Below are 13,169 nucleotides of genomic sequence, written 5' to 3' on the forward strand. Positions count from 1 at the left end.
AGGATTACAGGCACACACCACCATGCCTGGCTAATTTTTTGTATTTTGGTAGAGACGGGTTTTTACCATGTTGTCCAGGCTGGTCTCGAACTCCTGACGTCAAGTGATCCACCCACCTCAGCCTCCCAGAGTGCTGGGATTAGAGGCGTGAGCCACTGTGCCTGGCCAACAAAACTTTTTTTTTGCTTTTTTTTTAGAATAACTAAAAATATTTTATTAAAACATAAGATTTACAGAAGTTTGCAAACAAGCCATACAAAATGGTCACAAGCCTTTTTTGAAGGGGGGATCTACACTTGACAGCAATGTTATTAGTGAGGGCTGTGATGTTTGTTTAATGTTCCCATTTTGGTTCAAACAGTCAAGCTTGTCCATGTACAGCGTCTAAATAAAGTTAGATTTGGCTAGAGAGCATGTTCTAAAGACCTGGTTAGCTGCTTTTAACCAATGCAATTAGATCACCAAAAAAGGGGGAAAGGAGCCCATAAAATTAAATGGGGGGGGGGGGGGGGGGGGGGGGGGGGGGGGGGGAGGGGGGGGGGGGGGGGTGGGGGGGGGATAAAACTACCTCCCCCCTCAAAAAAATAAAATAAAATAAAGAAAAACACCCACACCCCTGCAGCTAACCTGACAACTACCTTCATTCACAGTGCTTTATACTTAAACCAGGATGGGGGAAATGAATAAAAGCAGGGAGGGGCCACTGCTTTTAAACGTTTCACAGCAATCCAGATGATACTTCTAGCCTCTGATCATGCTCTATGACAGTAAATCAGGACAAGACGTAGATTTGCTAATGTGCCTTTAATCACCAAAGGACTGAAGATGTCTGGGCTTTTTTATTCTGTAATATTTCTAAGACTGTGTCCATTAAATGCAGACAAAAAGGAGGAAGTCTTGGCAGAACAGGAGAAGTGATGCACACTTGATGATCGGATCAATTTAAATATTACTCATGGCATATAGCCTAGTCCATGCTCTAGCTGTTTCTATGGCTTGGGCTTCGTTGGTCTTCCACTGCTCCACTACATCATTTGCTAATGGATCATCTGGATTGGGAGCACTTAACAAGGCCTGGATCGGTAGCAGAACTGTGCGGATCTGCAGTGCTGGGGACCACTTATCTTTCAAAATATCTAAACATATTCTTCCCAACTTGTCTACAATAGGATAATAAATTTTGGTCATGAAACGTACTTTAGGGGCTGCCATTGGGTATTCTTCAGGAAGGAATAGCTCAAGTTTAAAAGTCCCTCCCTCAGAGGGGGAATCTTGAGGGCCAGCAGTGACCACATGAAAATAACGGGCGTTGCTCTCATCTGGTTCTGCTTTGATGCCAGAAACTGGTTCTGCCAGCAAACGCTGGGTTTCCTTGATGATTCTGCGGAGCAGCCCAGCCATCTTGTCAGAACCGGAGTTCGGCCTCTGGTCTCATCTCCAGGTGCGCTCGCCTCACGCCACAAAACTTTTAAAAGACAAAAAGAAACAAGCCAGCAGATACCGAGCACAATCAAGGCACTTTTTTTGTTTGTTTTTTTAAGTAGAGACAGGGTCTCACTGTATTGCCCGGTTTGGTCTTGAACTCCTAGGGTCAAGCATTCCTCTTGCCTCAGTCTTCCAAAGTGCTGGGATTGCAGGTGTGAGCCACTGCACCTGACCTAAACATACCACTTTTATGTGTGAGGCTCAGACTAGTCTGGAATAACTGATGCCTTTCTCTCTTTCTGAGAATTTAAAATCCTCAGAATAGTGGAGAAATCTACCAGCTCTTCTCAGTTGCTGGAGAAGAACCACCTCTGTTAAAGGGAAAAAATGTAGTCTCACAAGGTGGGCATATACTAGTATAGTGTTCCATACATTGCACATCTCTGCAAATATGTTGGAGTATATAGAATCAGGTATCAGTTCCACTTTCCCTTTTAAATGACCTGCTGTCATGTGTACTGCTTATTTTCCCCTCGATATTAGAAAAATAACTTTTAGATAGTAAAATGAAGTAGTATCGCAATCTTCCCCCAATAACTAACAAAATAAACAAAATGTATGTGTGTGTAGGATGTGAGGAAACAGCCAAAAATCTATTGGTAACACCCAAACAAGCAAAGAAGAACACAAACTTTGGTCTATAAACTTCAAAGAGCGGTGATAGAGGATGGAGGGTGGGGTAAGGTGAGGAATGTGTAATAGAAGAGATTCTGGTGTAGTGTATAGCAGAGCTGCTAACCCACACATACTTTCATCCATCAGGAAGAGTAGTAAGTCAAGGAAAAACCCTCAAAAATAAAAGAATAAAAGATCCTTTACACTGCTAATGGGAATGTAAACTAATATAGCCATGATGGAAAACAGTCTAAAGGTTGCTCAAAAAATTTAAAAATGGAACTATCGTATGATCCAGCAATTCCACTGTTGGGAATTCATCTACAGAAGAGGAAATCAGTATATTGAAGAGATCACAGTAGCCAAGATATGGAATCAACCTAACTGTCCATCAACTGATGAATGAATAAAGAAAATGTGACAGATATGCACAATACAATACTATTCAGGCATAAAAAAAGAATGAAATCCTGTCATTTGTGGCAACATGGATGAACCTGGAGGAAATTATATTAAATGAAATAAGTCAGGCACAGAAAGATAAATACGGCATGTTCTCACTTATATGAAGGGGCTAAAAAATTTCAGCTCACAGAAATAGAATTTTGGTTATTAGAGGCTGAGAAAGGATTGCAGGAGGTAAGGATGGGGAGAAGTTGGTCAATGGATACAAAATTACAGCTAAAGGGGAAGAATAAGTCTTGTGTTATGTAGCATTGTGGGGTGAATATAGTTAACAAAAATTTATTGTGGGATTACACACCTGTAATCCCAGCACTTTGGGAGGCTGAGTTGGGTAGATCCCTTGAGATCAGGAGTTCGAGACCAGCCTGGCCAACATGGTGAAACCCTGTGTCTCTTAAAAATACAAAAATTAGCTGGATGTGGTGGCACATGCCTGTAATCTCAGCTACTCAGTAGGCTGAGGCAGCAGAATCGCATGAACCCGGGAGGCGGAGGTTGTAGTTAGCTGAGATTGCACCACTGCACTCTAGCCTGGGCAACACAGTAAGACTCTGTCTAAAAATAAATTTATTGTGTATGTTCACAAAGCTAGAAAGGATTTTGAATGTTTTTAACACACATGATAAGTGTTTGAAGTGATAGATATCTTAGTCAACTTGATTTGATTATTACACATTATATATGTATATCAAAATATCACTATTTACTGTACAAATATGTATAATTATTACATGTCAACTAAAAAGAGGAACAAATAAGTATACAAATCTTAAGTTGTACAACACAACGAATATTTAACACACAAGTATAAATACTCAAAAAACCACACAAGTTAACATATAGAACATTTTAAGCACTTCATGAGTCTCCCTTGTGTCCCTTCTCAGTTTATACCCCCAACCAAAGATAATCATGCTTCTCAACTCTCATCACCATATATTAGTTTTCTTATTTCTATATTTTATATAAATGGAGGTCCTGTTTTGTATCTAACATCATGTATTCGACATTATGATTGTGGGATTCATCAAATTTTTGTTGTTTATTTTTTTCATTGCTTCATGTTAGTCTTGTGTATGAATTTGCAAGTGTTTCTTTGTTTTCTTTTCATAAACATTTGATTTGTGTGGAGTGTTGGACAATTATGAATAAAGTTGCTTTGTGCCTTTTTTAAAAAAACGAAAAACAAAAAAAAAACCATGACTTTCGATGGACAAAGCATTTACTTACTTGGGAATATGTCCGGGAGTGTAATTACTGATATTCCAAAGTGGCTGTACCAATTTATACTCCCAGTCAGCCATATATAAAGTTCTTGTTCCTCCACATCCTCACCAATAGTAACACTTGTTAGTCTTTTAATTTTAACCATTATTGTAAAGATATAATGGTATCTGGCTGTGGTTTTAATTTGTGATTTCTTGATGACCAATGATTTTGAACATCTTATATATTTGTTGGACGTTTGGATATCTTTCATGAAGTGTTTGTTTACATCTTTTGACCTTTTTGTGATAGTGGCACAATCATGACCCATTGCAACCTCAAACTCATGGGCTCAAGCGATCTTCCCACCTTGGCCTCCCAAGTAGCTGGGGCTACAGGCATGTACCACCACGTTTGACTAATTTTTAAAATCTTTCTTGTAGACAGGGCCTCACTATGTTGCCCAGGCCTAGTGTCTGCCACTTGCTTGTTTTCTTGTCTGAAACTCTTGGCCTCAAGTGATTGATCCTCCCACCTCAGCCTCCCAAAGTGCTGGAATTACAGACATGAGCCACTGTGTCCAGCCAGCTCATCTTCGAATAATACCGGTTTTACTTCTTCCTTCTTAATTTTTATTTTATTTTATTTTTTTGGGACGGAGTCTCGCTCTGTTGCCCAGGCTGGAGTGCAGTGGCGCGATCTCCACTCACTACAAGCTCCGCCTCCCGGGTTCACGCCATTCTCCTGCCTCAGCCTCCCGAGTAGCTGGGACTACAGGCACCAGCCACCGCGCCTGGCTAATTTTGTTTTTGTATTTTTTTTAGTAGAGACAGGGTTTCACCCTGTTAGCGAGCATGGTCTCGATCTCCTGACCTCGTGATCCGCCCGTCTTGGCCTCTCAAAGTGCTGGGATTATAGACGTGAGCCACTGCGCCCGGCCCCTTCTTAATTTTTGTACTTTTCCCCCCTTTTTCTTGCTTTATTGTATTGACTAGGACCTCTGACACATTGTTGATTAGAGGTGGTGATGGAGGACAAATTTACCAAACTCAGGGCAAAAAAGGATTAATAATTGTGCCATTAAGTAATTTGCTAGGGTTTTGTTTGGTTGGTTGTTTTGGGTTTTTTTTTGGGGGGGTGGGAATACCTTTTATCAGACTAAGGATATTATTTTCTAATTTGTTGGGAGGTTTCTATTTTTGTTTTTTGAATTTATGAATAGGTGTTGAGTGTTGTCAAGTGCTTTTCTTGCAGACTTGTTTTCTATTTTAAGGACACAAGAAGCGAACCATGCAGCCAGTGTCTGCCACTGGCTTGTTTTCTGTAATGTGGTAATTTAATATTAAAGTAAAATAGAGATAATGTTCTTGTATTATTAAATTGGACTGATACAGTCTCATTTCTTTTTATAGTTTATGGTTAGGAACTGTAGAATTATGTATCACTGTTAAGAATCTCCCTCCAAGTTCCCTTTTTTTTGGGTTTTATATATCCACAATATCTTTGTGTTGGTGGTGGGGGACTTCACAGTGCCTTCAGAGTACACAAGTGAGAAACAGATGCAATTGAATCTCAAATGAAACTGAATTGTGTACTTGTTGCTGGGAAACTAATCTTTAATAAATTTTAAAATAGTCTTTAATGAATATTTAATCAGATTATTTTACTTTTTAGTTCTTATTCTAAATATGGGAGAATTGTCTGTTTAATTAAAGCCAATAATTTTTATTGGAATTACCTGGTGAAAATGCACATTTTCAGTTATTAAAATTGGAAGAGACTTTTGTAGGTCTTAATTTTCTGAGTTTTGTTTTAGATGATTTAACGTAGATTATCTGTATGTTTTAAGATAATGTTTGGTTAAACGAAAATTAGTTTAGGCTGGGTGCAGTGGCTCACGCCTATAATCCCAGCACTTTGGGAGGCTGAGGCAGGTGGATCACCCGAGGTCAGGAGTTCGAGACCAGCCTGGGCAACACCATGAAACCCCATTCTACTAAAAATACAAAAATTAGCTGGGCGTGGTGGTGCATTCCTGTAATCCCAGCTACTCAGGAGGCTGAAGTGAGAGTATCACTTGAACTCGGGAGGCAGAGGTTGCAGTGAGCCGAGATCGCGCCATTGCACTCCAGCCTGGGCAACAAGAGTGAAACACTCCATCTCAAAAAATAAAAAATAAAAATAGTTTGAAAGAATTTGCTTTACTGTGAACATTTGTCTAAAAAGCGCTTGAAGACAAAATGCTACTGAAGTTACTAATTTCAATGGCATTTTGTAGGTTCGTGCTGCTATTAATTGCAATAGTTTACTTTTTGTAGTGTTTTATAGTTTACAAAATGTTTTCCTGGAGTTTACCTTTTCTTTTTCTTTTTTCTTTTATGAGACAGTGTCTCACTCTGTTGCCCAGGCTGCAGTGCAGTAGTGCAATGTCAGCTCACTGCAGCCTACGCTTCCTGGGCTCAAGCGATCCTGTCTGCCTCAACTTCTGCCATGGCTGGGACTACAGGGGCATACCACCACGCCTGGCTAATTTTTGTATTTTTTGTGGAGGTAAGATTTTGCCATGTTGGGCAGGCTGGTCTCGAACTCCTAGACTCAAGTGATCCACCTGCCTTGGCTTCTCAAAGTGCTAGGATTATAGGCTTGAGCCACCACACCTGGCCTCAGAGTTTACATATTTAATCTTTACAAAAGTTCTTTGAAAAGGGCAAATCGGTTACAGTCATATGCCACTTAACACCCGGGATATGTTCTGAGAAATGCATCATTGGGCGATTTCCTCGTTTTATGAACACGAGAGAGTGTACTTATACAAACCTAGATGGTATACCCTAATATATGGTATAACCAGTCACGTTGGCACCAGGCTTGCAGTCCCAGCTACTTGGGAGGGTGAGTCAGGAGGATTGCTTGAGCCCAGGAGTTAGAGTCTAGCCTGGGCAACATGTTGAGAGCTTCTCTCTTAAACAACAACAACAACAAAGATTTACTTAAGAAAATATGGTATAAAATATTAAAAATGGTATACCTGAATAGAGCACTTACCATTAATGGAGCTTATAGGACTGTAAGTTGCTCTGGGTGAATCAGTGAGTGAATAGTGAATGAATGTGAAGGCCTGGGACATTACTGTACACTACTGTAGACTTTCTAAACACAGTACCCTTAGACTATACTATATTTATAAAATTTTTTTTCTTTAATAATCTAACTTTTTCGCTTTATAAGTTGTGAATTAAAAAGAAGTCTTTTGTAGTAACACTTAGATTAAAACACAGACATGTTGTACAGCTGTACAAAGATATTTTATTTCTTTATATCCTTATTCCATGAACTTTTTTCTATCTTCAAATTTTTTATTTTATTTTGTTTTTTTACTTTTAAAACTTTTTTGTTTAAAATGCTGACACCAACGCACACATTAGCCTAGGCCTTCACAGGGTCAGGAACATCAAGATGTCACTAGGCAACAGGACTTTTTCAACTCCGTTATTACCTATGGGACCACTATTGTATACGGTCTGTCATTTACTGAACCACTGTTATGTAGCTCATGACTGTACATTTTACAGGTGATCTGAGGTTATGTATGTTGTAATTGGCAGAGAGATCTTAAGCCCAGGTCTTTTGACTGTCGTTTCTCTTTCTGTTTTACCATATTACTTCTTACACTGTAGTTATCTCATAATTTCTTAGTATGTTTCATTTTCTAAAGCACTTTCACATTATCTCATTTAATTCTCCAAATAAACTATTTTAGAAAGCCTGGTCTTCGACTTAAAGTCAGATATTCTTTCTCTTACTTTAAAAAAATTTTTTTTCCCCTTGAGACGGAGTCTTGTGCTGTTGCCCAGGCTAGAGTGCAATGGCCCATATCTCAGTTACTGCAACCCCTGCCTCCCGGGTTCAAGTGATTCTCCTGCCTCAACCTCCCAAGTAGCTGGGATTACAGGCACCCACCAACACACCCACCCAGTTAATTTTTGTATTTTTAGTAGAGACGGGATTCCATCATGTTGGCCAGGCTAGTCTCGAACTCCTGACCTCAAGTGATGCACTGCCTCAGCCTCCCCAAGTGCTGGGGTTACAGGTGTAAGCCACCGTGCACGGGCCCTGATAAAAATCTTAATGCTCGTTTACTATTATTATAGTTCAAGCTCTCCTTCCTTGGATTAATCATGGTAGCCTAACTACTGTAACTAATAACCCCCAATTCTCAGTGGTTTAAGACCAAAAAAAAAAAAAAAAAAGTTTATTTTGCATTTTCTTTCAAATTGTTACTCAGGAATCCAAGATATGTTCATCTTTTGATGCCATCTTTAATGCAAAGCTTCTACTGTCCCTGGGAAAGAAGAAGGTGTATGGAAAGCATTCAAGATATTTAACTACACTAACCTGGAAATTACTGTCAATTATCACCACTTACAATTTTTTGGCTACAAGTAGTCACATGGCCCTACTTACATGCAGAAGTACTGGGAAAAGTAGTCCCTGGCTGGGCAGCCTTTCCTCAGCAAAACTCTGTATTCTGTAGTATAATATAGAACTCTATACTTAAATCTTTGGTGGTTAGCTTGCCTTCTATGCCACATGCTCCACACAGGAATAAATCATGGCTAAGTCACTAATATGGGCTCTAGAGCCAGATTGTTTCAGTTGAATCCTGGATTTTACTATATCCTTGGCCAAGTAACTTAACTTTTCTTTCTAGACCTTTTGTTTAGTCGTTCATTGCTTAATTTATTCACTTATCTATCCATTTACTCATTCAATGTGTATTTTTTGATTGCTCACTACATTATAGACAATATTGTAGGTGCTAGGGATGCAGAGATGAACAAGACAGACAAAACTCCTGTCCTCAAGGGCCTTTCTCACTTTATATACCGAGAGAGACAATGAGTAAGTAAATAAACAAACAAAACTTTAGAATATAGTAAGTGCTATATTGGAAATCAGTATGTGGTGTGGTAGAGGTTAATTGTGAAGAGTTTACCTTGGGAGTTTTTTCTTTATAAAATGAGGATAATATATAATAATATAATCTACCTAAGAGCTGTTGTGAGGAGTAAATGAAACATTGTAAGGAACATGGCGTAGTACCTTGCACATTGTAAATGCTCAGTAAAAGTTAGCTAGTATTATTACTTAGGTTTCTTGGAACAGTTTGACCAACACTTCAACACTGATGAAGAGTATGTAGCAGAATAAGCTATCTACATTGGCATCCTAGAATTAAGCTAGGTTTGTTACTGACATTTTAAGGAGTTGTGAATTAATGGGCTAGTGATATGTGAAAATGGAAAGTAGAAGGGTACTTAAACATCAGTTATGATGATCTTCCTGTTATTCTGCAAAGGACAATTTCAAGAGAGCTAAGAAATTTCTGAAATACATATTTTTTGAAATTGTGAAGGAATGCAAGCTGTGGTGCTGTTGGAAAATACCACCTACCTTGTAGCCAACTGACAAATTAACTGACAAAAAAAAAAAAAACAACTTTTTCTTTTCTTCCAAATAAGTTATCTAATTCCTTATTATGGTCACCAAATAATACATTCAAAGCAGTTTGCTAATGTAGCTGGGGATTCACTGAGGGAAATCAGACATGTTGCCTACTCCCATGAATTTTATTGTCCATTGAGACTTGCAAATAAGATAGTACCAATAAAGTATGATAAACATTTAATGGAGGAAATTCAGATCTTTGTGAGAGCAAATAGAGACCTGAAATTTGACAGAGTTGAATCAGGTGCTTATTTTTTCTTTCCACAAGAAAGAAAAGAGATTTTTATTTTTAAATTATTATTATTATTATTATTTGAGACAGAGTCTCGCTGTGTCACCCAGGCTGGAGTACATGGTACAATCTTGGCTCACTGCAACCTCTGCCTCCCAGATTAAGCGATTGTCATGCCTCAGCCTCCCAAGTAGTTGGGACTACAAGGCGCATGCCACCATGCCCAGCTAGTTTTTTTGTATTTTTAGTAGAGACAGGGTTTCACCATGTTGGTCCGGCTGGTCTCAGAACTCCTGGCCTCGGGTGATCCGCCCACGTTGGGATTATTGGCGTGAGCCACTGCGCCTGGCCAGAAAGGGGACTTCTTATTTGAGGATAGTGTCTAGCTAATTAATAAGCAGACATCTAGGGAAAAGGTAGATACTAAGGAGGGAAAAGTATTAAGTAGAGGGAAGGGTTTAGAACTGCACTGTCCAAAAGTGGAATCCAGAAGCCACTAGCTACACGTGGCTATTTCAATTTAAATTAAGTGAAATTAAAAATTCAGTTATTCAGTTGCATTGACAACATTCCAAGGCTTAGTAGCCACATGTGGATACTGACTACATTTTCTTTTCAACAGATGATGCCAGAGCAACTGGATATCTATAGGTAAGAAAATAAGCCTTGACCTAAGCCTTATATCTTATAAAATTAATACAAAATGGTCATGGATGTGAAAAAAAAAATTGGATATAGAGTATTTTACCCAAAAGCCTATTGAAATTTAAAAAAAGGAGTATTTTAGTGACTGCAGAAAGTTATCTTGGACAGTGCTGGTTTAGAAGTCTATAAGACAGAGAGACTATAGTATATTAATGAGTTATTTGTGTATTTTTTTCAGTAGCTTTTGGGGTACAGGTGGTTTTTTGTTAAGTGGATGAATTGTGTAGTGGTGAAGTCTGAGATTTCAGTGCACCTCTTACCCAAGTAGTGTACATTGTACCCAATATGTAGTTTTCTGTCCCTCACCCCCTCCTACCCTTTTCTGAGTCTACAATACCCATTATACCACTCTATGCTTTTGTGTACCCATAGCTTTGCTCCTACTTATAAGTGAAAACATACTGAATTTCCAATGCTATTTGGTTTTCCATTCCTGAATTACTTCACTTTGAATAATGGCCTTCAGCACCATCCAAGTTGCTGCAAAAGACATTATCTCATTCTTTTTGTGGCTGAGTAGTATTCCATGGTGTAGACATACCACATTTTCTTCATCTACTCAGTGGCTGATGGGCGTTTAGGTTGGTTCCATATCTTTGCAGTTGTTAATTGTGCTGTGAATGTATGTGTGCAGGTGTCTTTTTGATATAATGACTTCTTTTCCTTTGTATAGATACGCAGTACTGGGATTATCAGATTGAATGGTAGATCTGCTTTTAGTTTTTTGAGAAATCTCCATACCGTTTTCCATAATGGTTGTATTAATTTATAATTTACATTCCCACCAGCAGTGTACAAGTGTTCCCTTTTCATCACATCAATGCCAACTTCTATTGTTTTCTTGAGTTTTTAATAATGGCCATTCTGGCTGGAGTAAGGTGGTATTTCGTTGTGGTTTTAATTTGCATTTACCTGGTTATTAGTGATGTTGAGCATTTTTTTATACGTTTATGGGCCATTTGTGTTTCTTCTTTTGAGAAGTGTCTGTTCATGTCATTTACCTACTTTTTGATGGGATTATTATTTTTTTTCCTGCTGATTTGAGTTCCTTGTAGATTCTGTTCTACAAGATTGAGTTCCTTGTATTAGTCCTTTGTTGGATGTATAGTTTGCTGATATTTTATCCCATTCTGTGACTTGTCTGTTGCAATGATTATTTCTTTTGCAGTGCAGAAGCTTTTTAGTTTAATTAGGCCCCATTTATTTATTTTTGGTTTTGTTACATTTGTTTTTGGGGTCTTAATCATAAATTCTTTGCCTAGGGTAATGTCCAGAAGTTTTTCCTAGGTTTTCCTCTAGAATTTTTATGGTTTCATGTCTTTTAAGTGTTTAATCCATCTTGAGTTGATTTTTATATGTGGTGAGAGATAGGGATCCAGTTTCATTCTTCTACATGTGGCTGTCCTGTTTTCCCAGCAGCATTTATTGAATAGGGTATCATTTTTTCAATTTATGTTTTTGTATGCTTTGTCAAAGATCAGTTGGTTATAAGTAGTTGGCTTTATTCCTAGGTTCTCTATTCTGTTCTATGAATCTGCATATCTACTTTTATACCAGTACCATGCTGTTTTGGTTACTATAGCCTTGTAATTTGAAGTCAGATAATGTGAGGCTTCCAGATTTGTTTTTTTTTTTTTTTTTTTTTTTTTTTGCTTAGGATTGCTTTGGCTATGCAGACTCTTTTTTGGTTCCATATGAATTTTAGGACTTTTTTTTCTAATTCTGTGAAAGATGATGTTGGTATTTTGATAGGAATTACATTGAATCTGTAGATTGCCTTGCGTACTGTGGTCATTTTCACAATACTGAGTCTTCCAGTCTGTGAGCATGGGATGTTTCCATTTGTTTGTGTCATCTGTGATTTTTTTCAGCAGTGTTTGGTAGTTCTCCTTGTAAAGATCTTTCACCTACTTGTGTAAGTACACTCCTAGGTATCTTACTATTTTTGTTGTAGCTGTTGTAAAAGGGATTGAGTTCTTGATTTGATTATTAGCTTGGTTGTTGGTGGGGGTGTATAGCAGTGCTACCGATTTGTGTACATTGCTTTTGTAACCTGAGGCTACTGATTCATTTACCAAATCTAGGAGTCGGCCTGGCATGATGGCTCATGCCTGTAATCCCAACACTGAGAGGCAAGGCGGGCGGATCACATGAGGTCAGGAGGAGTTAAGAGACCAGCCTGGCCAACATGGTGAAACCCTGTCTCTACTAAAAATACAAAAATTAGCTGGGCGTGGTGGTGGGTGCCTGTAATCCCAGCTACTTGGGAGGCTGAGGCATGAGAATCACTTGAACTTGGAAGGCAGAGGTTGCAGTGAGCTGACATCATGCCACTGCACTTCAGCCTGGGTGACAGAATGAGACTTTGTCTCCAGGAAAGAAAAAAAAAAAAATCTAGGAGTCTTTTGGGTAAGTCTTTAGGGTTTCCTAGGTATATGATCATATCTTTGGCATATAGAGATAGTTTGACTTCTTGTTTTCCAACTTAAATGCCCCTTATTTCTTTCTCTTGCCTGATTGTTCTGGCTAGGATTTCCTGTATTAATAAATCACAAGAAATATATAGTAGCTACATGAAGTGGCTTGCACCTGTAATCCCAGCACCTTGAGGGTGCCGAGGAGGCAGGATCACTTGAGGTCAGGAGTTGGAGACCAGCCTGAGCAATAGTGTGAGAACCTGTCTCTACCAAAAAATAAAAACAAACAATTTAACCAGGCGTGGTGGTACCCACCTGGAGTCTCAGCTATTTGGGAGGATTGTTTGAGCCCAGGAGGTTGAGGCTGCAGTGAGTTATGCACTGTAGCCTGGGAAACAGAGAAAGACCTTGCTTTAGGGAAAAAAAAAAAAGCTATATAGTTATAAAATTTGATTTTATTTATCTAAAAAATGTTAGCATTGTAGGAATTACTTGAGATATGTTACTGTTTTTCAAAATGTGAAAATCAGTTGGAA

At 38.6% G+C, this 13,169-nt stretch overlaps 2 protein-coding genes across 5 annotated transcripts in view; one reads left to right on the forward strand and one right to left on the reverse strand.

Annotated features, from left to right (window-relative positions):
- The window catches only part of NFATC3 (nuclear factor of activated T cells 3), a 155,260-nt gene that overhangs the window by 55,370 nt on the left and 86,721 nt on the right, over window positions 1–13,169 (forward strand). The window lies entirely within an intron of this gene.
- LOC126944088 (ubiquitin-conjugating enzyme E2 N-like) lies at window positions 564–1,455 on the reverse strand. Its single transcript, XM_050773384.1, has one exon. It carries the CDS (start codon window positions 1,399–1,401, stop codon window positions 943–945), a length of 459 nt encoding a protein of 152 aa, XP_050629341.1. The 5' UTR covers window positions 1,402–1,455; the 3' UTR covers window positions 564–942.

This window comes from Macaca thibetana, chromosome 20 (genome assembly GCF_024542745.1).
Source record: "Macaca thibetana thibetana isolate TM-01 chromosome 20, ASM2454274v1, whole genome shotgun sequence".
Lineage (NCBI taxonomy): Eukaryota > Metazoa > Chordata > Mammalia > Primates > Cercopithecidae > Macaca > Macaca thibetana.

Bases quoted from the DNA above. Each gene is read 5' to 3' on its own strand.
- LOC126944088 (XM_050773384.1), bottom strand. From the start codon at position 1,401: ATGGCTGGGCTGCTCCGCAGAATCATCAAGGAAACCCAGCGTTTGCTG.